Source organism: Ochotona princeps, chromosome 15, assembly GCF_030435755.1.
Source record: "Ochotona princeps isolate mOchPri1 chromosome 15, mOchPri1.hap1, whole genome shotgun sequence".
Classification (NCBI taxonomy): Eukaryota; Metazoa; Chordata; class Mammalia; order Lagomorpha; family Ochotonidae; genus Ochotona; species Ochotona princeps.
Genome location: NC_080846.1, coordinates 48,293,377 through 48,320,610, shown reverse-complemented (window position 1 = coordinate 48,320,610; position 27,234 = coordinate 48,293,377). Strand labels below are relative to the sequence as shown.

Genomic DNA, 27,234 nt, shown 5'->3' with positions numbered 1-27,234 from the left:
TCTCACTATCTCTCGACTGTTCAACCTGCTTTGCATTTACTATTTAATCTTCCAAGTAAACAAAAATCAAAATTTTATGGTAGACTGGCATAAATTTTGTCATTCATTTAAATATTGCAGGATGCCACTTTTAGATGCAAAACAAACATTAAAACTTTTATGTAGACTCACCAATCATGCACTTCCTCTTTTGTGATTATCATCTAAAAGATGCCTTGACTTGGCTAAAATTCCAGGAAATAAGCAAACCAAAGCTAAACGTAGGAAGGTGAGAATCAGAAAGAATTCCCGCGGACTTGGGACAGGCCATGGACACCGTCACAGGTGCAGGGTGCTTGTAGGGGAAATGCAGACTCTTGGAGGCTTACTATCGCAGGGGACGGGTCCCTCACTCCCTGACATCTGCCACATCTCCCACTGCCCTCCCATCCTTGTCAGATCACTAACAGATACAGCCCCGTGGCCAGTGAAAGGTCTGGAGATGTCTAGTGTGACTTTTATCTCTCAGCCCCAGTGACTTAGCATCCCATACACAGGCATATGGACAGTCCACCATTACCATCAACACCCCACCACCACCCCTATTACTGGGGATTTTTAAATCTTTGCATCAGAGAATGTTCCATCCTGGATGTGCTATAGGCACTGTGAGGGCAGGGATGTGTAACACCATGCTCTAACCCTTCACTCTTCCTGCAGGCACCCAGTCTTCTACTGAGGGTGAAAGGCTGGACAGAGAGGAAGAAGTGGCACAGGGCTGGGAGTTATAAAGAGATTCCCTACCACAAGTTGTCACAAGAAAGGGTAGAGGCAAGAACTCAGGAGAGCTGGGCTGCCACGCCCCAGCACAAGTTCCATTGTCCCACTTAATTTCACTCTGTAAACACAGGTTCAATGAAAAGTCATTAATAATTTCAAGATGGCAACCACAGAGCATTAAACCCAAGTACAGGATGTGGGAATGTGGGATCCTATAGGTCATCAATTATGTGACTTCCTCAAGGTCACAAAGCTAAGTAAATGTAAAGCTCACACGTGCTGCCTCTTTCAAAGGAGACTATTTCTGGCAAAAGCAGAATGAAACCAGGAGATTTATAGTGCTATGTTCTTTCAATGAGAGAAAAAAAGTGCTTCTAACAGACATGCTTTATTTTTAGCACTTTTAGTTTATAGTTTATCAAGTAAGTTCATCAACATTATGTCACTACCATGTCCTTAAAAGGTAATGTTGGACTCTATGCTTGGCATATACTTGCAAAAAGGGAATTTCAACTGAACTTGAACTGTGGTCATGCAACAAGGTGGAGGAACCCACCATGGGGGGAGGGTGAGGGGAGAATCCCAGATTCTATGTAATTACAACACAATGTAATTAATGAATAAATTTAATTTAAAAAAAGGTAATGGTAATCCCCATTTTCTAGATGATAAAAGAACCTCATAGGCCCAGAATCCCATTGCTGTTACAGAGCAGGGTGGAACATGGGCCCTGGAGCTCCGGATTCCTTGTTCTTTATATTGATTTCAGCCATTTGCTACAGATTGTAGGAAAGAGGTTTCATGGTAGGACGAGGCTCAAGCATCTCTCTGAGGTGATGCCCCTGGCAGGTGGGCAACATCTGATTCCCACATGTACTTTACTTCAACCTCGGTGACTCTAGCAGCCTGCCTACTCACTGTGTGATCTCAGCCAGGTACTAAGTGTCTGCGCATTGCAGTTTCCCCTTCTGTAAAACAGAGATGGTAAAAGGCCTACATAGTACACACATTGTCACATTGTCACAGACTAATAGTCATTATCAAAATGAGCATTGCTAATACTTCAGTTGGTTGATATAAATGACTAAGGCTAGGTCTCCTTCCTCAGTCACTGTGAAAGAGTGAGACAGAGAGAAGGCCAGACCGAACACTGACTTGAAGAAAATGAGTTTTCACTGAACACAAGCATTGCATATTCATCACATAATTTATGTGTATAAGTAGATATACTCCTCGTTAGGACCTCAAGAACAGATGCTGCGTTAGAAGAGAACATCTGGTCCAGGACTCCCATTGTTCAACCGAGAACAGTGTTCAACCTTAGACCTTATTTGGTCTAAGGATGTAAATGACTTTTTCAGATTTACACAATTAAGTGGTGATCAGTGAGAACTCGGAATTCAGTGCTCCTTGCTAATGAATGTTGGTTCTGATAGACAAAGCATAACTCCACTGCTGTTGATTGTTTTGAAATAGACTTCTGATCTGTAACAGTGCAACATGATCATGAAGGCCTGCGTGTTCTTCTTACTTTGGTTGTTTTAATTGATGCTGCCATCATGATCATTATGACACTGTGACTAATGATCTAAATTCATTTTGTATTCCTTGCACACATACACCGAGGATATACCAGTATTATTTTCACAGTATGTTCTCTTTTTCCTGCCGGATAGGAAATATTTTTCAGCCATATGGGATCCTAATTCTCTGAATGCTTTTAGATTATCAGATGTCTCAACTGACAGTCCTGGATGAAAATCAAATAATGAGAATTTGCAAAACTGAAAAAAAAATGAGAACATTTTTGTGTTGCGGTGTACCGGCAATTCCATCTTTATCTTTCCTTCAATTAAGAGACAAGAACACATCAGGCATCCTGCATATTAGAATTTCCTGCTCAAACTTTTTGTTCCATTTCCTACAAACTTACTTAACATTGTGTTCTTTAGAATGTTTCCTTTTATAAATCTATGCTTCATGGTCTTACACATTCCTTCTTTCAAGGTTTAATTTTATTCAGTACTGAGCAAACATGTGTTGGGGAAAGTACAAAGATGTTTATGGAATTATCCTCCTTCCCAAGAAGGCTTCAGTCCTAAAGGAGATAAGACTCAGACCATAAGAAAGTTCCTAGAAAACTCATTGTGAACATGATAGACAATGCAAAGATTTGAAGGGATTTTGGACACCCAAATAAATGTGTTTTTAACTCCATTTTCCATGAGTTGTTTGAAGTACCCCCCTATTATGTCAAGTCAAAAGAACCAAGATAACCTGGCTGTTAACGACCACTCTAACCTAGATAAGACATGTCCATTTTAAAGGCGACTCCACTTAAATAAGTAGAAAGGACTTCACAATGTTTATAGTACCCACTACATTCATATAAAATTCTGAACATCTTTGAGTTGAGAAAGTAGACATGCCATTTAATAGCATTCACACTGAGAAGGGAAGTCCTTCCCTTTTATTTCTCCTTTATCCCTTTGAGGTTGAGTAATATTGAGAAAAATAATGCAGAGACAAAAAGAAAAGTTTCCTTCATGGTTTAAATGCTACATTAAATGCGAAGGTATGTATTTACCATAAAATCTTGTGCTGTGTTTCATTCAAGGCTTCCAGGTAGCTCAGAGGACCTTTTGTGGTGGTAACCTTGCTCAGCTTTCGGTGTAATCTTAAAGGTTTGCTCAGTATTTTTAAAACTTTGATGGTGGGAAAAATTGCCCACATCACAAAACTCGAATTAATAGTGAGGGCATGTCTGTAGATAGAAAGGCAGCAGATTAGCGCAATGAACAGATTACTACTGCTCACTGCCCTCCTGGGTCATTCCAGGCAGGGTACAAAGGGCCAGAACATAGTCCATGGGAGGCTCAAGAGTTTGGGAAGGAACTACACACTGAGGCCAATTTATTGTAGACCTAAACATTCTTGTTGTTAACATTATAATGTGTTTGGGTATCAGAAGTAATTTTTTTTCCCCTATAAATAACTTTGCAATCTCTGGATTCCTCCTGCTTTCAACTACAAGCTAAAAGCTGGCCTCAGATTAAAAACCTATCAATCCATGAATGCCTCAGTAATTTTGTATGCAGTGAGTATTAAGAAAGAAGCCTAAGTCCAGCCTAAAAGTTACCTTTTCATGAGATTTCACAATGTTAAGTCTAAGAAGAGATAATGCGATAAATCGACACATATACCTCAACTTGGTCCTGACCGTGTTCTTTCTAATACGCTCCTCATCTCAACTTTGTCTTAGTATTCCCAATATGTCAATAAGATAAACAGTCAGTTTTCTGTTGTTTTCCTTGTGACCTCTGTTACGTAACATCATTATTTTTTCTAATAGATAAGCTGTATCCATAAAATCATAGATGTAAAATACACACCTTTAAATATCCTTTCTTTATCAAGGACATATTCTTTCACAGTCCACATTCCTCCATTTCCAGATAACCAGTGGCCATCCAACTTGGGTGATCAAAACATGTACTCATCTCATGTCTGAAAAGTTTATGTACTCGTTGTGACTGAAATCCACAAAACTTTCTTAGAGACACAGGAGGGCAGCAGGAGAATTTCTCCTTTTTACTTAGAGAAGCAAAAGCTTCTGCCTAGGTTCCCCAATGGACATCTTCATTCCATGTCCAGGCATAGCTTCAGGCAGCCTGAGAACATTTAGCTTATAGAACCATTTTATAGGAGGCTACGATACAGAAGGGACTCAGCCCACCAAGAGTGTCCACCACAGCTTAGAAATAAAATTGCTGGCCCCATACTGTACAGACATTTTCATTTGGATTGACGCCTTTCAGTTTTTATCCATACTTTTATCAATATAGAACTTTCATGAAAAACTACACAGGACTTTTATCTTTGCCATTTGACTTTTCTCTTTCATAGGAAGGATTATGTTTGACTTAGAAATTTAACTCCCTGGTAAGACCCATCCTGTGCTCCCCTAGAAGATCATATTTCATCACACTGCCTTCAGAGTTTTGATGTTTTGAGGCTGCTTTAACTTTGCTTGCTGAGCTCAGCTTCCAAGTCACCCGATTCCTCCATGCTTCATAACAGAGAGAAATATTTCAGAGGTGCAAAATAGTGTGTGCCCTGCATTACTTCTCATACCCTTTGGAATAAAATCAAAATCTTAACGAGGATCTGCAGTTCCCCGCATTGTCTATGCTGTGCTTTCTCCTCCAGGATCTATTTCACCTTCATCCACTACACTGTATTCTTAGTAGCCTTCTGTCTGTTCCTAGAGCGTGCCTGGCAACTGTTCTCACCTCTGAGCCTTTGCACCTGCTGTTACTTCTGCCTGGACTGCTCTTCTCAGAGTCGGCAATGCTTTCTAATGCCTCAGGTCTTCATTTAGTTTAACCCTCTCGGGAAGGCTTTCCCATCTTCCTAACATAGGTTTTCCTTGTGTGCTTAGTTCTATTTTTTTTAAAACCTTAGTACTCTGTTACGTTCCTGAGTAGCAAATCTACCAGCTGTGAGACTTTGGACAAATTTTTGGCTTCTCTGGTGCCTTGAAATTTTTTTTACTTTTAAGTTATGCATATTTTTGGAGTACAGTGTGTTAAGTCCATTCCTGGATATGTAAAGACTAAGTCAGGGTAAATGGCCCTTTCATCTCTTTAAATATCATTTCTTTGTGTAGGGAACTTTACAACTTCTCTTTCAGTTGTTTTCCTGTTTTTACTCTCTGTCAATTCGAAAAGTTGAGGGGCCACATCTGTCCTGTTCTTTGTGTATGTATCTCAGAACCACAGCCTGGTACTTGGCGCTGAGTAAGTGCTGACATCATGTAGGCTGACCACATATGTGCCAAACAGAAGAATAAGCAGCAGCTCCTCTTCGTTGGGACCTCAGGATTTGGCTCTGCCAGCTTGCTGCCAGCTTTCCCTGACCTCCTGTCTAAGGCTACCTGATAGAGCTAATAACAATCACAATGTATTTGGATTTCTGTATTTTATCAAGCATCCCACTCTGCTCACTGTCATCTCTACCTTATAGAATAATTTTTTTTCTCTCCTTTCCTTCCCTGGCCTGATTTCTCTTCATGTTTGTTCTTTTTCTCTTAAGTTTGGTGATTTCTAAACATAATCCTCAAGGGCAGGAGGCCCCGTCCTTAAAGATGTCATTTCTTTGAGGACAACCATCTCTTTGGCGGATTAATGAGTCCTCTTGTTTTTGTTTTTGTTTTTGCTGGTCCAGCCTTAAATTATCTGCCTGTGCCATCACGAGCTGCTTGTCCAGACAGCCTGCCAGGGGACTGCGACTTCCTTTCTCCCAAACTCAGAACTCAGTCAATGGAGAGACTCAACTGTCCTGCTCCCATTCCAGAGAACGACCTTAATCCATTTCTAGACAGTTTCCCTTTAACCAAGACTTTGAAAAAGACCTAAAGGAAAGTTACCTAAAATACAGTCCTGATTCTGAAAATATCATTGTCCCAGTTGACCAGTTCACTGGTTTGACAAGGTTGTGTGGAAAAGCTAGACCTCTCAGGTCACACTGATCCCATGCTATTATTTCCTATCTCCCAACAAAATCTCTATTGAGGACATGGCAAGTTATCAGGTGATTATGCCCAAAAAACAGTCTTTTACTGTCATGCTTGACTCTGGGTTCACTAAGTAGCTTGAAAAGGAAGCAACTACTAGATCTTTTACTAATACATAATTTATCTGAAATTAAATGTGTTGAAGGACTTTGTAGCTGTCACACTCAGTGGCGAGGCTGTGTGTATGTGCAAACAGGATCATGGGAGTGAACTTTTGGCAGTGTTGCGTATCTGTTGATGGAAATCTCTGTCCAGAACATGTCCCTTGGTAAATCTTGGTTGTCTCTGCAGAACAGAAGCATCCAGGTACGACAGCATCAAACGTTCATCCCAGATATGTCTTGCCCTCATCATGAGGTTTCACATCTCTGAGACTGTTTCCTCATCTATGGGAAGAAAACATCCTACAGGGTTATGGAAAGTCTTAGAGATAAGGTGAACAAAATACCTGGAGCACAATAAATGCTCAATAATAGCTGCTGTGCATATTAATACCTGTTAGTGAATATTGCTCTCTTTATCTTTTTTTCATGCCTCTTTGTGCATGGCTGTTTTGGAATTACCCAACAGCAAATTCAAGGCTTTTTTTGTTTTGTTTTTGTGTTTTGTTTTTGTTTTTTCCTTCCTCCTCAAAAAAGCACTTCCTTTTGGAGTTCTGTATCACCGGTGGGCCATCATTTGTAAGAGAAAACCACTATAAATAATACATAACACAAAGGTGCTATGTTCCTCCTCTGATAGAGCAGGCGGCTTGGCCTAACCTCATTGCTGCTCGCTTTTTTCCTGTGCACTGGGAAATGTTCCACATTTAGATAGAAGAATGAAACCCAAATACCTGCCAAGATTACATGCATCCTAAGCACGGGGAAATAAATGTAACTTCACAGCTTGTGATTGGAGAAGGACACAGGACAGCTGCTAAGTGTTTTCCTTTCATCTCTGCTCTTGGCCTGTTCTAATAACTCTCCTTGGGCACTCAGTCTGCATCACAGTGGGAGCTGAAAAAGTAGAATATAGGGGTTCTCCCACCCCCCAACGCCAACCCCATTCCCTGCTCAAGCTCAGCTGCTAGGAAAAACCATTTAAAGCTTGCAATATCCGCCCTACCCCTTTGGGCCTGGTGTAAAGCCTGTTAGACACCACGCTTCAAAGAGAAGTTAGAGCTTTGTGGTTAGTGAGGGTACATTTAAGAAAGAAACAGCCCCAGGTCTCTGCCAACCCTGATTCCATGAGCCAGTGAACAGAAAGGACTGGAGCAGAGAAGGGAAGTCAGACAACTTTGCAAATTCTCTTTTATAGAGGAGGATTAATTGCTGCTTAAATTCTGTGAAACCAAATCTGAAATAGATTGCAACACTTGCTTTCAAATGTGAATTTCATATGTGTTCTTCAGTTTAAAAAAAATGGATTAGATCTAACCATGATTTTTAAAACTCAACATTTTCCTTTCCTACATTAACACCACTGGAAGTGATATGGGTAAATTATGAGAAAAGCTTCTGCCAGATATGGCAGCAAGTTATTTTGATACCTGCTTCGTAGAATTGCATGAGAAGCAGAAAGGTGACTTACATTAAGTATCTAGAACAAAGCCTTGGCCAGAGTAAAAACGCAATAAGCATGCACTTAAAGCATAGTTGCACCAATGAACACACACACACATACTTCTAAAACATGACGACTAGTTAGGGCAAGCATTTGACATAGAAATTAAGATACTGCTTGGGAAGCCCACATCCCATATTAAAGTCCTCACTTCTCACAGGTAAGGAACCCACAACAGTCAGGGCAGGTCAAGGCAGCAGCACCTGAATGTGCATCCTAAAACAGGATGTGGGGTGGGCCGGGCTGCCACTGGAAGGGGTCAGAATGGGCAGGACTGAACAAACCTTAACTAACAAGAAACAACAGAAATCAGGTTGGAGCACAGGTCATGCCAAGTAGGTTCTTGCACCTACTGATCTGCGTGAGACAGGGACGTTAAGCCACAGCATCTAAGGGGCCAGGACAAGTGAGGGGCTCTGCCAAGCTGAGTCAGAGCAACCATTGGCCTGCACATGATCTACGGCTGGGAATACGCCCAGTTGGGCAGCTAAGGGGACACCCTAGCTGGGTTGAGTTTCCCACCAATGAGTGCATGAGCTGGAATTGGGGCTGCATTCTGATCAGGATACGATTGTAATCTCACTTGGCGCAAGTGTGGACTGGGACTGGAAGCACCAAGCCGGGCCAGATTCCAACAGATTGGGTTGAAGACCAGTCAGGAAAAGCCACTGTTCCTGCTAGGACAGGAGGTGAACTGAGTAGGGCTGGCTCATGGACCCACTGGTTTGTGTGAAATCTGGCACTGGGAGAGTTTCTGATGGAGGAGCCTGGACAACTTCTCTGGCAGGACACAATCCCTGCAGGTAAGCACAAGAGCACAATAGGACATAGCCCAGAACAGGCAATGGAAATATCCCACTGGCATACACATGGCATGAACTGGGGGCAGACCAGGCTGTTCACATCAACCACTGGCGAGTCCAAGCACCAGAACAGAGTGTGGGTCGAGCCAGGTTTGGTTGCAACACATACCAGTACACAATAAAGAATGCCAAGGTGAGATGAGCCGTACCAGATGTGGTTGCAGTGCCCAAACAGCACATGTGACAATCAGGGGGTGGAGGCAAAGCTGACAGGGGAATGTGGGCTCCCCTGCTGAACAACTACTTCCATTGGCAAGCGTGAGTCGGGATGAGGACAGGCCAGACTAGGCAGGGCTATAACACCTGTGGGCCTCATGTGAGCTAGATAAGGGAAGGACCATGGTGGGCTGACTGTTCTGACTGGTGCAAGCAAAAATTAGAGTGGGTGAGGGTTGGTTGGGCTTAGCCGCAGCGTTAGCTGGCAGAGGCTGGCACTGGGAGCTAATTCTGTCAAGTCAAATGCCGGAACCACCTGGAGAGTGGGAGTGGTCTAGAAGGGAAATAGTGGGCACCTTCCTCGGGGTTACTACTCTCACTGGACAGCATGAAAACCAGGATGGGGGCAGGGGTGGCTAGACAGAAAGGCACCTGCCAGTGTATGTGTGGGCTGCATAGTAGGTTGGTTGGGTTGAACTAGGCTTCAATGCCCGTTGACATGTGTGAGAGCTAAATGGGATGTGGGACAGACTAGACAACCCTAAGGTACATGCTGGCAAGCATGGGAACCAGGGAAGGGGCAAAACTGGTGGGGGTTATGGGGAGTCACCCCAACTAGGCTGCATCTCCAACTGGTTTGCATGAGGACTGAGTATGAAGTGGTTAGGATCGAGCTGGACTACAACACCCTTCGGTTCACAAGGAAGACAGGGCTGGAAACAGAACGGACCCAGCAATCACAACAACCAGCATGTGCATAAGCTGATTGGTGTGACTGACGGTGTTGGACTCTGTACTAGCAAACTCATACAAGAATCAGGTCTGGGATCATGCCAGATGAAGTTTCTTTGGAGATCCCTTCAACTGAACTGCTGATCTTAGAACCCCAACCATGAAGAGACTGTCAGCCAGTGGACTCTGAATAGGTTTCCTTGCGATTGGAATTGCAAAATTGGCAGCAATCCAGAACTGATGAACTATCAAAACTGTTTGAGCAGGACTCTCAGAGCGCGCCACCCATTGGGGATCTAGGATGGGTAGGAGATTGGGTGGGGCTATTCCCTTTGTTACTCCCCTAACCCCAGATAAGGGAAAAATGATAATATTAGTGTGGAAACGATGGTATTACCCATTTGTACCCTGATCAACTAAGTAAGATTATTAAAAAATTAAAAAAAATATTTTAAAAGTCCTGACTTCTGTACTTCCAATCCAGCTTCCTGCTAATGCACAGCATCGGAAGCAGCCACTGATAGCTCAGCTGCTTGAGCCCCCAAATCCCATGTAGGACTGGATTAAGCTCTGGATCAGCCAGTCCCAGCCCTGGCTGTTGTAGGCATTTGCAGAAGGAACCAGTGGGTGGAAGATCTTGCTGAATATTTCTCTCTGTCTCTTTTTCTTCATCTAATGAGAAAATGAATTTTTTAATGTATAAATTAATGGAAATGGGCCTAAACAATTGGGGCGGAAAGTTTTTGAACTTCACGCATGCAGAGAATCTTTAGAAAACTTATAAAAAATATAAATGAAGAACTTGCAAATGAATTTCAAATATTTTTGTTTCAACATAAACTATATTTTACTTGCTGTGAACTTTTTAAAATTAGTCCCATGTACGTACTGAAGAAAAGTGCATACAAATAATAATTTTTTCTCATCAACATTACTTCTTGCTTGAAGGAGTTGGGAGTTAATATATTTAAAAATGAAGAACAAGCTCCTTCTCCTGTAACTATGAAAATTTCACCAAAGATGGTATAGATTGCTGCATAAATTTGCAGTCTTTTATAAATACACCTAATTCCAAAACCTATGCGAATACATGTTTCAATAAAAATTATGATGTTAACAAGTTGCTCAATGCTTCAACAAGTGAACACCTGATTACTGAAATTCCTTCTTTGTAGCTTAAGAACAGCTGTTTCTAGGGGAAACGGGTTTGAAAAATAAAAAGGAAAAATTGGCAATGGAAAAGTCATTATAATTATGTTAGCAATTGAAGATTGTTTAAACAAAAGACAAATCTAGCCTATAATGTATTTCATTAGAATATGTGATTTGCATATGTAAGATACTCTCCAACTTAGTACTCAGTGACAATACAATTAATTTGAATTAATAGTCTAAGATATCTGAAGAATCCAGAAGACATTCTTCACAAGCTAAAAGCATAAAAATGTAGTTAAGGTGTATACAAAAAATTCCATTCAGTAGACAGAATATATTTAAACAGAAGACCAAGATAGGTTAAAAAAAATTGCAAAATTTTCTAACACTGCCATTTGAGTGAAAGAGGGAATTAAAATCGAAAAAAGTACATCATCCATTGTATATCATGTTTCTGTATGATTAACTAAATAAAGTTTTGTTATGACACTGATAAGAGAATGGTAAATATAATATTCATCACAATAGCTATTAAAATCCTGCAGAGAAGACATGCATTGAGCTTAATTATGAATTGATACCAAATCATCTCAAAGCATTTATAGAAGCCAGCAGGTAAGATTGTTATTCCAAAAAAATATAAATCAACTCACATGTTTTTAAAAAAGCAAATATAAAATCTGTATCTTTCCTGTATGTCTGCAAGATATTAGAGTCATTCTGTTATACCTCCATTCTGTTTTAAATTTTTAAGGCCATAAAAATTGTGGCAGTATATCTAATTTGGTTAATTATAGAGTAAAAACAATTTTCCCCAGTGAATAGTTTCCTTTTGATTTTTTCCATCTTAGACTGAATGGAGAGAACAAATAATGTTGTGTAACTCAAACTTGTATTAAGAAGAAATAAGGTCCCTATGGTCCTGAATGTATTTCCTTAACATTCTATATCTCATTTAATATTATGAAAAAGTTTCTAGTGAATTGTGCTGTAATATTAAGGTTATGAAAATGGAATACTTTTTAAGCTGAAATTCTAAGAGACAAAGTCACTAATTACAGATATCTTTGAGAGATGATTCCAGTTAATAGTTGTTCTATTTCTAATGGATCATTAAATATAAAAGAATGCTCCTCATCTATTTGTTCATCTTATTAGTTTATCATAGCTGAGAAATATCCAGTATCCAAAATAAGTAAGATATACCTTCCATCATTGGAGGAACTTCAACTATCAGAGTATAGCATCTTAGATGATTTTCCTTCATTTTGTAATTCTAAAAAGGCCTCGTGAATTAGACATTTCTTGTCACTTAAGGAATAGCTGTTCTTAGACAAACACTACCTTGAGACTTTGATCATTCTAATAATTCATCAACACACCTTGGTACTTGGTAGGGGCCAAGAAAATATATCAATTAAACTTCTCATTTTCATAGCATAGGTTTCTAGCCCTGTAATAATCACTGGTGAAAATAAAATAAACATCTAATTTATTTAGATGACTGAAAAGTTAGAACAGTCCTTGCTAAAGGTCCCAAACTTAATAATCATGAAATGTGACTAAGAATTACATAACTAATGATATCCTAAGAATGCCTCGTATGTATTTTTGATTCCTGATTTTAATATTCTATTAATATCCCCCATTTTTTGCCCCATCCAGGTGATTTAACTACACTTTCATTGTTTGTAGTGGTAGAGCCCCACTATGTGTTAGAGTTTTCTGTAAAGCTAGGAATGTTCTATACCTGTTATCCAATTTAATAGCCATCAGCAAGCTACACGTGGCCAACAAATGCTTGGAATCAAGATTCATAAGAATCTACTTGAATTGTCCATCAGAAGGTCATCCTCACCATTTCACCAGGAAATTCTGTGGCGTTAATAGAGTGTCAGACCTACCATGGTGAGCTGAGGAGCAAATTGAGAAATGCAAATGTAACAGGGAGCTGAGAAGATGGATCTTCTGGGCAGATGATTACGCAAAAGGTGGAGGTGTCGAGATTGTGCTTCCAAAACTAGTGATCCGGCTGTTGCATGAGAAAAGAGCAAAGGGTACAGAGAAAAAATGAGCTAAGATGAGGTTCTCCAACATTTCGTAAAGACAATAAATTAAGAATGAATGGCAGCTCCCTGGGAAAAGGGTGTTGGCTTTTGCCCTGGATGGCACAGCTGTTAACAAGGACGAAGAACTGCTTAGAAAGTTATAAAGGTGAAAGCATCCTTTCCCTGAATCCATAATAAAATGGAAATGCAATATCCTATTATTTCATTTTTGAGAAATTCTGTAAATTCAATCACTATTTGTTAAAAATTGCATTCTTGGACTTGCTGAAATTTCCAAAACACTGAAATGTAATTTCATATACATCACTTGTAATTACATATAATTATACTAATCAAACATCAAGCATAACTTAAACCATGTTTTTTTTTTTTTTTACTACTGAATGCACATTCATTAACATGCTGCATCTGATGGGTTGGGACCATGACGCCTAGAAAGAATATATGACATACCCAAGATGATCCTGCCATGACCCAAATTCAGATCCTTAGACTCCGTGCCCCCTGCTGTTTGGACAAAAGACTGATTGAATGACGTATCAGGATGTTTTTGGTATTCCTATACATAATAGAGAATATAGAAAGTTTCCCCCAACATGCATCCTTGGCAATGATAAATGCTTTTTTCTATATATTGCCCAACTAGTACTATTTCCCCTTAAGCACATTATCATAATTTACTCTATGTTTCCATTAGTTTTCATTCATTTTTCAATGTTTGGCAATTATTCCGTATGTTAGTAAATTTGACCCAAAAAGAAAAGTTGTTATATACTTAATATACACTCTCTTAAAAATGAGCAATTTTTCTCCTATAATTCAAAAAGTCTCCTTGAAAGTGGAGATGACAAATCCTTTTTTAAGATTTGTTTTTATTGGAGAGTCAGATTACAGAAACTCAGAAAGATCTTTCATCCACTGGTTCACTTCCCAAGTGGCCACAACAGCCACAGCTGAGCTGATCCGATGCCAGGAGCCTGGAACCAGGAACCACCTCTGCATCTCCCACTGGGTGCAGGGTCCCAAGGTTTTGGGCTATCTTCCGTTTTCCCAGGCCACAAGCAGGGAGCAGGCTGGGGAGTAGAGCAGCCAGGACACAAACCAACATCTACATGGGATCCCAGGCTTGCAAGGTGAGAATTTAGTCACTAGGCTATCGTGGACAGGGTAGTAAACCTATAGTAAACCTATGGTTTGTAAGAATAACAGAGGTCTTTAAAGATTTGACTATTTCTGTCATTTTAGTATTCAAACACTCAACACACATTTCCCCATTACACATAGTTCATAGCTCCTGTATCAACAAACCCAGGAACATTGTGGGTTTGTACAGAGTAAACAGATCCTGTATTGTACATGAGCTGAAGCTATGGGTTCATAACTGAGCACAGCGGAGAACCTGAGGTAATATTCTAAGCAACAGGTGACCAAGTATTTTTTAAAGACTGGACAACTCCTTTGGAAAACCCATGGAAGAATAGAAAGTCAGAATGGTATCACATACTCTGCTCATGCCACACTAGTCCACTTCTGGAAATAGTAACAGTCACAGAATTAAGTCATTTGTATTCTTAGCCATGTTCTATTGTGTGCACAAAGTGATTTCTTGAGTGCAGTGTTTCTTCTGGTATATTGTCAGGACCCTTATTTGTTTTTCATTAGGGCTCTTTACATTCTCAGGCTGCTGTGTACCTAGATTGTTCGGCTTTCTCCAAGATGGCCAGCTTCAGTTGTTTCAGCCCAAGACTGATACTCTGAGTGAGTGGGATGTTTTTGTTCAGTGCAGTTGGCCATTCTAAATCCTCAGCCATGAAACTATCGTAGTGGTGTTAATCCTTCTAAGAACAGTCTGTGATCCATTTGCAAGGTGATCTGATAGCCTGTCATTTACATCCATCACTTCTGTTTCTATCCAGGGAAAGGCATTAGTACACATACTCCTCCTTCCTCATCAACTCAAGAAAAGGCATTCAGATGTGCATAGCTATACCCAAGCCTGGAAACACTGTTTATTCTGCCTTTATCCATGCTACACATTGGATCCCCAGGTTGAACCTGTTCATAGTTTTAAATCCACCCACTTCTTTCTGCTTTCCAAAACCACTTCCTCACTCTAAGCCTTCATTATCTCTGGAACAATTACAGTGATCTCTGCATACTCTCTGGGACCTAGGATTTCCCTTTCCAGTTTATGTTTCTCGGCCAAAAACAGGCATTTTATCATCTCTATTCATGAGTGGTAGCGTGTTGCATATTAGCACAGAGTTTGGTTGATCCATGAAAGCAGCTATCTGAATTAGTTAATTTCTATAGAATTATGAATTCCAAGAGAAATCCTAGAATTCTGAAAGACTCAACTTTTAATTTCAATACAAAGCTAGCAATCTGTAAGTTTCCCTGTGTGAATCATAGGTATAAAATAATCATTGAAATCATAATCTCATAGCTGTCCTGGTTCTTGGAGATAATGTGGTTGAAGTTTACCATTTTATGTGAAAGAAAATGAAGTCATGGGGTCTTTACTGTTCTTTCCCAGTTTGGAATCTTGCAATGAGACTTTTTTTAACCCAGTTTCCCAGCATGGTCAGGTTGAAATCTAAGTCCCCCAGCCTGGCACACAGTACCTGGGGGTGTGGTGCTGGGCTCCATGTCCCTTCCCAACCCCACCTTTGGCTTCTCCTTCCATTCATACAGAAACTCATGCTCCCAAGAACATCGTGTTCTTCTTTCACCCAAGTCACTGCACAGGCACTCCTCTCTTTGTCCTTCATCTTTCACATGCTACGTCCTAACCATCCTTCAGATATCTGACTAGGCATCATCACTTCATATCCCAGACCCTCTCTCTGGAATCCCAAGGAAGTGCCACTGTCATAGCACATCCACAGCCCTCAATCCGTCATCCGTTACAGGAATGAGAGAAATAAAGACAGCTGTAAAGAGGGACTCATACTTTATTCATTCTCCCATCTTGATCCGGTGACAGGCATTCAATGTTTCCAGATTAATCACTGATCATCACTTTTAACCTGCCTACTCTACACTAATTTTTCTGTGAATTCTCCTCACAGTATCTGTTTTCAAGGAGAATAAAAATAAATAAATAACAATTGAAGTCACTGGTAATCCCCAAGGGCAACCCTTTCTAGAAGCATTTACAGTTTGCCAAGAAGAGTTTGCAATAACCAGCATGAATCCCCAGTATAACAAATTCAACTATAAATAATCAGGCATGTGACATATTTATAAAGGAAGGGAAGCTTGTCTGTAACATTTACATCAGTAATGTATATGACCCAATCTATCCTCATCATCACAGAAGAATGACATCTATATTAAAAAATTGATAATTTCTTGGTTATTTTTCTTTCTATTGAATTAATCCTTGTCTACTCACAGAATAGGTGCCTAATATAAATGGTAACATTTCTGCTTTTGTTTCAGGGAAGCAATGTTATGGAAGATCAGGATTTGTTGGAAATCGGAATCCTTAATTCTGGGCACAGACAGAGAATTCTACAGGCCATCCAGCTCCTTCCCAAGGTAGGTAATGCTTTATTACCCCAGGACTGTACATGGGTTCCAGTGGTTGGAAAGACCAAATGCAAAGGATATTGGTGTTTGAGTGTAATGTTTTGACATACAGATGTGGCTCAGAACAGCAGATCTTCTTAGGTCCAACTACTCATTCTGGTTCCTGCGACGACTTGGCTTCCTTCCTCTTACACTTGGCTTAGATTTACTTAGAAGGCTGTAATACAGCAAACTTTGCTGGCCAGCATGGCAGCTTCAGAATTCTCCTGCATGAGAATGTTAGTAGCAATGCAAATATCAATTTTAAATGTTTTTAAATAAATTTATTTTTTACGTTGTTTACATAGTTGAGAACAATATATACCCATGTGGACCAGTGACTAGGGTGGGGAGGGTCAAGGAATGGGGGAAAGTGGATGAGACGGTTGCTTCCCATTTTTTTCCTGATTGTATCTAGGGGTAGAGGGGAGAGATGGGGAAAGGGCTGATCCCAAGAGCCCAACCGCATCAGTACTCAAGGTTGTCATCCTAGGGTCTCCAATATGGAGCGTATCTCAAGGGTAATGCTTTAGTGGTTTTAATTGTTCTGAGATGTTGTTGATTTCGTCGCTCCATTATTGAGGAAATCCTTGCAAAGTCCATTAACTGACATAGTTCCACCCTAGAGTCTCCACTCACACAGATGCTTACTGTCAAAGCTTGGTCAGGAGAGCTGTTTAGTTTATTATGCCTTCTATGGTACTCAATGTCCCCTGCAGACCTCAATGAGCTGTCATGGCCCCCATGTGCATCTGGGCCTGCTGTCCACTTGAATAGGCTTCAGCAACCAAGGAGGCCCAGTTCTCACACATGCACACCATGGTCAGACCACAGATCATGTGGTTTTCACTTGTGGCCAGAGTTTTGAGTCCAGTAGTCCAGTTGGAGGGGTTCCCCAAGAAACCTCACCAGTGGTGACCCCAGACCTGAATTCTGTGTGTGTCACCCAGTTCAGGGTCCAGCTCAATCTGTCATCCACATTAGCCCCCACACACTAGTGGTTGCAATCATCCAGTCAGTTCTGTCCCCAACCCCATCTCATACACAAACCAATGAATGCCATGACTCAGCCTAATTCTTCCTGCCCACCATATATTCAGTCCTCACACACACCAGCAGGAACTGGAGCCTAGTCAGAGCAACTCACAGTAACCCAAACCTGGCCTACCCTCAGCCTCGGCTCCTGCACATGGCCAGCATGTGCAGCAGACCAGTCCAGTTCATCCTGCATCCCATTAAGCTCTCATATGCATCAATGGGTGCTATAACTTAGTTTAGCCTAACCAACCCCACTATCTAGCCCACACTTATTCTGGTGGGTGCTACCACCTAGCTAGCCAGGCCTGTGTCCAGTCCCAGTTCTCATGCTCACTGGTGGGAACTGCCCATCAGAGGGGAGCCCACAGTTTCCCTATTAGGCCCCCAGCCCTGGATCTTACACTTTCCAGGTAGTACTGCAATCTAGCCTAACAGGTGTTGCCCCCAGTCCTAGCACTTGCCAGCCAATGCTGCAGCAAAACCTGACCAGCCTACACTTATTCTGGCTCATGCATGCACCAATGAATATGATCACTTAATCTGGCCTGGATGTTCCCTCACCCAGCCCCCATACAGGCCAATGGGTGTTGTAGCCTGGCCCAGCTTAGTCTGCTCTCAGTCCCAGCTCTCACACTTACTAGTGGGAGCAATGGTCCAGTAGGGAAACCCACATAATCTCGCTACTGGACTTGTCCCCACCATGGTGCTCTACATGTGCTGGTAGGTACTGCAGCCCAATCTGGCACATCTTGTCTCATCTCAGCATTTGCCAGCAGGTGCTAAAGCCTACTCGACCCAGCCTGCCCCAGTTTCAGCTCATGAGGGCAGATGTTACCATCCAGCCAGCCTCCAGTTGCAGCTATAATGTGAATTGACTGGTGTTGTAGTCCAACCCAGCCTATTCCACACCTTGTCCTCATTCTCATATCTGCCAGTGAGTATTATGAACTGGCCCAGCCCGGCCCACCTCCAAATCTGAGCCACACATATGGATAGTAAGTACTGTAAACTGGCTTGGTCTGTCCTGCTCCCAGCCTCAGTTCTTGCACTCACCAGCAGGGTCTGTGTCCTGACAAGGAGTTCCCCAATTTTCTCAAAAAGATCATCTCCCAGTCACAGATCTCATGCACACTGGTGGGTTCTTGACCCAGCCTGGCTTGGCCTAACACCTGTCCTAGCAGGTGCAGCAACCTTGCCTGATCAGCCCACACTTATTCCTGCTCTTCCTGCTGGGTGCTACAAGCCAGCCCTGCCTGGCCCACCCCAGACCCAGCTCTTACATGGTTCAGCAAGTACCAGAATCTAGCCCAGCCTGTCCTAGTACCACTCTCGCTCTCATCAGTATTGGTGGGTGCTGGAGCCTAGCCAAGTTTGACATACCCAGACCCAGTCTACACCTATGCCAGGGAATGTTATAGGCATGTCCAGCCCAGGTTACCTCCTATTTCAGCTCTTGCGCTCACCAATGGAAACCATAGCCCAGCTTGGGCATCCATTAGCTCTCAGACCAGGCCCGCTCCCTGCCACAGATCTTGCACGTACTGTTGGTTGCTGTAACCCAGCCAAGCATAAACCATACCCCCGGTTGGCCTTTGCCATTGAATGCTGCAGCCTGGCATGGCCTGGCCCCCCTTCAATCCCAACTCTTACTGGTAGGTGCTGCAGCCTAGCCCTGCTTAGTTTGTCCTCATCCCTGGTTTTCATGCAAACCGATAGGTGCTGATAGCCTAGCCTAGCCTAGCATAACTTGCACCCCATTCTGGTTCTTGTGCATGCCAATATACTATGGTTTGGCCCAGCCATGCCCAGTTCATCCCTTAAGAGCCAACCCACACCCTGCCCACACATGGAGCAGCCTTGCCCTGACTGACTAACATCCATCCCTGATTCATGTGCTCACTGGTACAGTCTACGAGGGGAGCTCCTAAAGTTTTTCCCACCAGGCCTACTCCCAGACCCAGATCTCACTTATACCAGCAGAAGCTAGACCCTTACCTAGAGTAGTCCAGCCCCTTAGTCTTTGCCTTTGTGAGTACTGGTGAAAGTTGTGGCCCAGCCTGTCCCTTACCCAATTCTCAGGTGCTGTTGTGGGTGCTGCAGCCTGGAACAGATCAGACTGTTCCCAACCCCAACACCCATGAGTGTTGTTGAGTTCCATAATCATGCCTAGCTTGGCCCATCACCACCCCACCTCCAAGTCTTGAGCAAACCAGCAGATATTGCAGTCCCACAGGGGTGAGCCTACATATCCTCCACAGAATCTGTCCCCCATACCTGGTTCTCTCATATGCTGGTTAGTGTCATGAAGCAGCCTAATGTGACTCATCCCCTGTTCCAACATTCACTGGCAGGTACTTTGGCTACTCCCTGCCACAAAGGCCTCAACCCTAGATTTCATGTTCACTGGTGGGTGGTGGTCAGCAATGGTCAGTTCTCTCTAACCCACCTTATGTCTCCCACATGAGCATGTACATTGCTCTGGCCCGCAAAGATCATCTGGTTTCCCTCCTTGGAACTGCTTGGTCTCAGCCCCCTTGCTTACCTGCAAGTACAGTGGCCTTGTTAGTGAAAGCCTTCCAGAAGTCATTCCTGACCTGCAAAGTATTCCCTAAACAGTGTCCCCTCCCTCACATTTCATACCCCTTCCCTGATCAATCCACAGCCTTTTGTGGGCCCAGGAATGCATGGGTTTTCCAGCACACTTTTCTGGCTGAGTGATGTCCTGGCCTGGAGCCTAACCATTTACCCTGGACCCAAATGTATACATGCTTCCCTAGGCTCAGTCCTCCGGCACATGTTCTGGCCTGGGACACTGCCCCCTACCTACCCAAGACCCAAGCCCATTCATGAGTCTCCAAGTCTTGTCCACCAACACACGTGTTAGCATGCCAGCCTGGGGGCCTTTCTTCCCCATCACCGCCTACCCCCATTGCAAGCTTGTGCTAAAACAAGCAAGGTGCTCATGCCACAAATATCAATTCTTAAGCTCCAGGTAATAGCACAAGATAAAAAGAAAAAAATTAAATCCATTTTGCCAGGTGCAGGAATGTACATGGCTTAAAAACTTTACTAGGACCAGTGTGGTGGCACAGTAGACTAATCCTCTGCCTGTCAGAATTATGTATGGTTCATATATCAGCTATTCCATTCCCAATTCTGCTGCCTGCTTAAAGCCTGGGAGATCAGAGACTGCCTCAAGTGCTTGGTCCCCTACACCCAAATGGGAGACCCAGAGGAAGCTCCTGGCTCCTGACTTTGGACCAGCCCTGCTCTGGCTGTTACAGCCATTTAAGGAATGAGTGGAAGATTAATCTCTCTATCTCTCTGTCTCCCTCCCTCTCTCCCTCTTCTTCTCTCTCTCCCACCCCCGCCACCGCCTTCTATCTGTAAAGCTGCCTTTCAAACAAACATGTCTTTTAAAAAAAAGAAAGCTTTATGCTCCATAAGCAGCGGTATCTCTTGAAGCAATTGCATAACTTGACATACAGTATCTCTACAAGAAACATGCTTAATGACAAGCATCATCACTTGATGGGACTCCAAAGGATCACATCCCCAGCATGTGTCTGAGGTCCGTGAATAAATCCTAGCAGTCCAGATGCGATTTACCACTGAGACATAGTTTCCTGTAAGCATCGTGTTACCTAGCAACAGAGCTGCCCTCCTGTCTCCAGATGAGGTTTCAGTGGAGCCTCAAGGACAAGGTAGGAGCCAAGTACTAGCCTTTCATGATATCAGGGTTCTAATTGGTAAGGAAAGGGAAGGGCATTTCAGGCAGCCAGCAGGAGCCATATAAATACAGGTGTGACTCAGGCAAGTCATCGCCAGAAGTGTTTGAGGAATAATTAGTGACTTCAAATTCAACAGAATTGACACAACAGTGTGAATGTACTTAATGCCACCAAACTGCACATTTACTAAGTAGAGATGGTGAATTTTATGTTCCAGGTGTTTCACCACAATTTTTTAAAGTAAAGAGAAAAAGCAAACAGTTTTAGAGTCAGAGATAAAGCAGAAAAAGAAAAACTGGGTCAATTTCTGTCATGCTAAGGAGTTTGGAATTTATTCCGTAGGCGGTAGGGAATGGGCATAATTAAATGCTGTATTGTCAGTTCTGGAGGTAGCAGAGAAGGAATTAGGAGAGATCACTGAGGTCGAGCATCTGGTTTGGAAATGATTATAAAGACAAGATTGAAAATGGGGTAGCAGGTGAACTGTGATGGATGAGCCTGGATATGTGAGTTTATCCTACATTTTCTCTTTCTGTTCCCAAGAAGGCTGTAATTTCTCCTTAGATGAGAATCATAAATATTAACCACTGTTTCTAAGGAAGTAATCTGATGGAGTTTGCCGACTGACGGTGAGCTGAGTTTATACTGATCGAAATTTAATGCTTTGACAAATTCAAGGAGAGTTAAGTTCAATCATTTAAGTTTCTACACTAAAACCATAAAATGTCCTTAGAATTAATTCTACAAGTAATTTCTGGGAACATCTTGTTCACGTCCCTGTTTTTATATCTGCTCTATTGGCAAGCTTTTTCTACACTTTCAGAAAAACGCCCCAGCACCTAGCACAGGGCCTGGACCATCAAAATGGATAGGCATTTAGAAAGTGAGCAAACGACACCGCCGCCACCCTCCCCTCTGCCCATCATTTCAAAATCAGATTTCCCCAGTAATGAAACCACTTCTTAGCCACCCGGGGACTGTGGCCCCTAGTCCAAGCCAACCACCCATGGCAGGATTCATTAGATCTAATCTGTCATCCTAAGTTTGAGTACTTAAATCAATTTCTCATAGGTCCTTTCTGGCCTGCACTAGTCATAGGTAACAAGTCTATGTCCAGATCATTCTTTATCTCTCTGCACCTGGGTTTCCACACAACATCTAAAATGATCCTTAAATATTTTCAGTCAGACCATGTCACACTCAACTTAATATCTTCAGTTTCCTCCTCACTTAGGATAAATTACCTTGACCCACAAACGGATCTGCCACTTCTGACTTATGTGATTTTCTTTCTCTTTGCTACAGTCAGGTCAGGAGGCTTCCTTTTTGTTCCAGAACACAAGTTCATTTTTGCCTTGTCAAGGACTATGTGTGTGTCTCTGCCTAGAAAATTCTCCTTTCATATCTTCATTTATCGTGTGAAGTTTCCATTCAAATGTCATCTCTTTCATGGAGGCTTTTATGAGCCCAAACCCACCCTTCTGCTATTGCTGTCCTTGCTTTATTCTTCTCCACAGCTTTTATGGCTTCTTGCGAGGATATGCTCAGTATATAGTGAAGAGTATTTGTAGAATGAAGGTCTGCACTCACCTCTCCTCTGACATCATATGGTCCTGTGTTTATCTGTGTAAGTGATCTCTATTATCAGAATCTGGAGGGTAGACACAGTTCAGTGTCTAATAGAAGGACATTACAATACATGGAATAAATGAGTGATTGAATGTTTTCCTAAAATATGTGCTTCAATTTTTAGATTTATTTATGTCCTTGTATATGCCATTTGATAATGAAGGAAAAAAGAAATCAATCTGAAATTATCTGGAGAATAAATGGCGTGTTTATTTATAATGCAGAGTATAATTTCCATTAGAGCAAACAACCTAATAAAAACAGAAGAAAAGTAAGCTTGCATCAAGGGAATGACAAAAAAGGGCAACACGAAGCACACAAATGAGTAGGAAAGATATTAAAAGATCCAACCACGTGTTGAGCAGCACAAGCAGAATGTTATCACGCCACAAATTGATGCTTTGGCTTCTTAGGTAATGAGCCCAATCCTTGGATGGCAAATTGCATAATTTCACTGACAGAACATTCATGTGCATTCACTCTGGCTTTGCACTGCCAGAAAGGGACAGACTGTCATATATATATATATGTCATATATATAGTCTTTGGTCTTCAGAATATTTGTGTTCTTCATCTGTCATAAGAAATGCCCCATGATTGCTATCTGAGGCCCTTTAACTGAGATATTGTGGTTTGCAACTGACAAGATGGCTTCCTCAACAAGAGAAAGGAGAATGTGTGCTCAGTACATTCCTGATCTGTTGTTAAGATACTCCAGAATGTGTCTTTGTTGTTGTTTTTCCAGACTTACAAAATTCATTCATTTGGTAAGAATTGTTTTTGTGCAATGCATCCCTGAAAATATTAAGATAGGCAAAGATCTGCACATTCTCAAGCACATGTGATATGTCCAGCGGCACCCTAAACACAAGCGCCTGACAGCAGTACTTCCCTCTTCTGTAATTCTGTATTTTGAATGGGTTGGCCCTAAGTAGTCAAGCAGAATTATCCATTTTCACTCAGTATCTGTTTCCCTTTTTAACCTCCCAATCAGCCTGTTCTCAGGTCCTAAAGTTTTCCTGAACTTCAGAAAATTAAATGTCATTCTTTCTTAAGGATACTAGTAAAGAAAAAAAAATTTTTTTAAAAAACTAATTAAAAGACCATTTAACTTCAGACCCAGTTTGAGCAGATACATCAAAGCAACAGTTGACAAATGAATAAAAATTTTTGAGCAAACTTTTTGGGGGGAGTAGCTACAGTGGGATTCAGAAAATCTGAGACCATTGAAGCTACAAGACAACCCATACCCACCCCCAAAATGCTATGCATTCTTTGGAATCTCAAAGCAATATGTTGGGCCAGATTCTCTTATCACCTTACTGCCTGTGTCACCAAGGAAGAGAATCTTCAGAGACATAAGTCTTCTTGTGTGTGTATAGATAAACTGTACACTGTGTTTAGTTACATTATTTTGTATCTCCCACGATAGGATTTCAAAACACGAGCCAGGAGCAAAAAAAAAAAAAAAAACCTAAGGAAAAAAATGACCATACACATGCAGTGATCACGAAGTTAACACCTTTTCTTTCAGACAAACTCGTAACATGTATTTCTGACAAGTGATTCATACACAAAAATAGATTAAGAGGTTTAACAGCTCAATATGGACAAACCAATTAAAAAATAAACAAAAGTCCTAAGAAGGAACTTGGCAAAAAGATGTTAAAATGAACAACACTAATGAATAAATATTCATCTTTATTAGTTAACAGGAAGATAAAAATGAAAATCACCCAACAATATTACTGTATAGGCATCAGTACTATTGATTTTAATTTAAAAAAAAATAACTAAAACTTAATTTTTTTTAGTCCCCAACTGTCAACAACAGTAGGAGCTGAGCCCGGCTGAAGCAGGGATCCAGGAGATTCCTCCAGCTCTCTCACATGCGTGCAGGGGCCCAAGGGCTCGGGCCACCTTCTTTGGCTTTCCCGGAAGTAGTGTCAGGGAGCTAGATGAGAAGCAGAGCATCCAGGACTTGAAGTCGCAACCATATGGGATGCTGGCGCCACAGGTAGTGACTTTGCCTGCTAGGCCAAAGTGCTGGCCCCTAATTATTAGTTTTTTGCAAGTAATTTTTTTCTTATCATTTCTTGTAGTATAAACATAGCTCACTAGTTGATACGTTTTAAGTTGTTTGGATATACACAATTTTTTGTTGTTTTAATTGTATGTATTTATGGGGTATAGTGTGGTAATTCCATATATGTATTCAACAAGTAATGATCAAACTGTATCTCAGTATGATGAGATGCAAGTTCCTTTCAGGGTTTGAAGAGTATTCTAATCTTCATAGTTGTCGCACATGTGTGTAAGCTTTTGTTGTAATTATTTTATTTTGATAATCTTTACATAGTTGATTAGGGCCAAAGAATCAAGGGCTACAGAAAAGACCATTGTTTCCACATTATTATTATTATTATAAACTTTAAGACAAAAAAGATGTACACCCAAAATAATTTCTTTAAAAGCCTGAAGAGAAAGGTTCAGCCCTATTTTCTTGTCACTTAGAAAAATGACAGAAACTCATTCCTCTTCTGCTGTTTGTCAGAGGAGTGACCATGATGCAATGCCAGCCACAGACACTGTCACTGGACCTTTAGATGGGGCAGCTTTTCATTCTCCCAGCCCACCACTCACTCTCCATCTGCCCTCATTCTTTCTATGCACGTGTCTGTTTTTTCTAACTGGCTGCCATCTTACACTTAGTGCCACCCAGTGTTGGCCTACCTCTGGGGGACATCTGTTAAAGATATGCTACCAAACAGTGTCTCTCATACATGTGTAAGTGCCATTAGCATGATGTCCTAGCCTGAAGTGAAGGCATACCCACCCAGTCCACTACTTCCTGTAGATATGATCCTTGGTAAGGCAGGCTGGGGTATTCCCAATGTCCTAAACACTCTATTCAACTTAAAAAAAAGTCTTATTATTCTTGAACAAACAGAGGTTGCCAAACTATTTCTGCAAAAAGCCACATCATAAATATTGTACACTTGGTAGGCCATATGTCCTCTGTCGCAACTACTCTACTCTGCTGGCTGCAGAGCCAAAGCTGCCATAGACAATGCAGAGATGAATGAGTGTGGCTGGGTTCCAATAAAACTTTATTTACAGCCACAGGAAATCAGCCAGGTTTGGCCTGTGGACTATAGCTTACTGAACCCTAACACATTACCCATAAATCTCCAGCTAGACTAAGAACTTTTCTGCACTTTTAGAATCTCCTGTTCAGGAAATAAAAGATCAGAAATACAGTCACAGAATGGCCCTTGGCATAATTCCAGAGTTCCTTGTAACAGGATGTCTAGCAATTACCAGGAATGACATTGCTTCTACATCTATCAGGAAGCATGCCAGTTGCTTTTTCCATCTTCATAGATTATACTCCTTCAATGTTCAGCATTTATTCCAATCACCCAATCAGTGTTTCTGAGCACTTCTATACTCCCAGATATGACATGAAAGCTGTAATTCCCCCACTGTTCTGTTCTCATGCCTTAATGTTCTCTTAGTTGATCCTTTCTTTTCCTAGGAGTCTCTCATCAGCTTTTCCTGCTTAGTCGGCTTCATACACTATTTCCCCCAGAATTCAATCTTAATCTTCTCTTTCCTTCCTGTACTCTCTAGTTGCCTTCATGTGTGTGCATACCTGCCATCACCCCCTATCCAGGAGACATCACCAAACTTCTTTGGATAGATTCATTGCTTCACCTACATCTGGGTATGAGGCAGGACCTTCAGAATCAAATCTCCAACCTGAGCTCCATCTTCTTCAAAAAAAAGCCCTGGCCTTCATCTTATATATCTATGTTGATATCTATGTTGATGGGAGTGCCTATTTTGCCATGCTTTTATTTGTCTTAGTGTAGGCATGCATGCCCATGCATGTGTGAGTATACATATAGCTTCTTTCAATATTTCCATATGTTATATGTATTATATAAATGTATTTAATGCTGATATTCAATTGTAAGTTTATTATATTAATACATATTACATATATTACATACCATATTTTATAATTATGTATTATATAATATACAAAGGTACTTCATTGCACTCAAGAAAAAAATTAAAGGCTTACTTTATGCAAAATAAAACCCTTTAGAAATCCAGACATAGTTCTTTATAGTAGGCACGTTCCATGGACTTTTTGAAGACTCCCATATAATAAGGAAATGTCATTTAAACAGGTGCACATTTCTAGGCACACATTCAAAAGGAGTCAAAAGGAGCAGCCATATAACTTGCTATAAAATTATAAAGGACAATTTTCTTTTCAGGGGAAATGGTGCTGTTTGATCGTGGAGAAGAAAAAAGTAATTGATTGTAAAGTCAACAAC

The 27,234-nt window shown here is 41.4% G+C and overlaps 1 protein-coding gene across 4 annotated transcripts in view; it reads left to right on the top strand.

Moving 5' to 3' along the window:
- Positions 1-27,234, top strand: part of ANKS1B (ankyrin repeat and sterile alpha motif domain containing 1B) — a 1,050,054-nt gene that overhangs the window by 712,746 nt on the left and 310,074 nt on the right. For all 4 annotated transcript variants that reach the window (XM_036492291.2, XM_036492289.2, XM_004583128.3 and 1 more), the window contains exon 16: positions 16,359-16,457. In XM_036492291.2, coding sequence (XP_036348184.2) covers positions 16,359-16,457 — 99 coding nt within the window. The remainder of the gene's footprint in view (positions 1-16,358; positions 16,458-27,234) is intronic.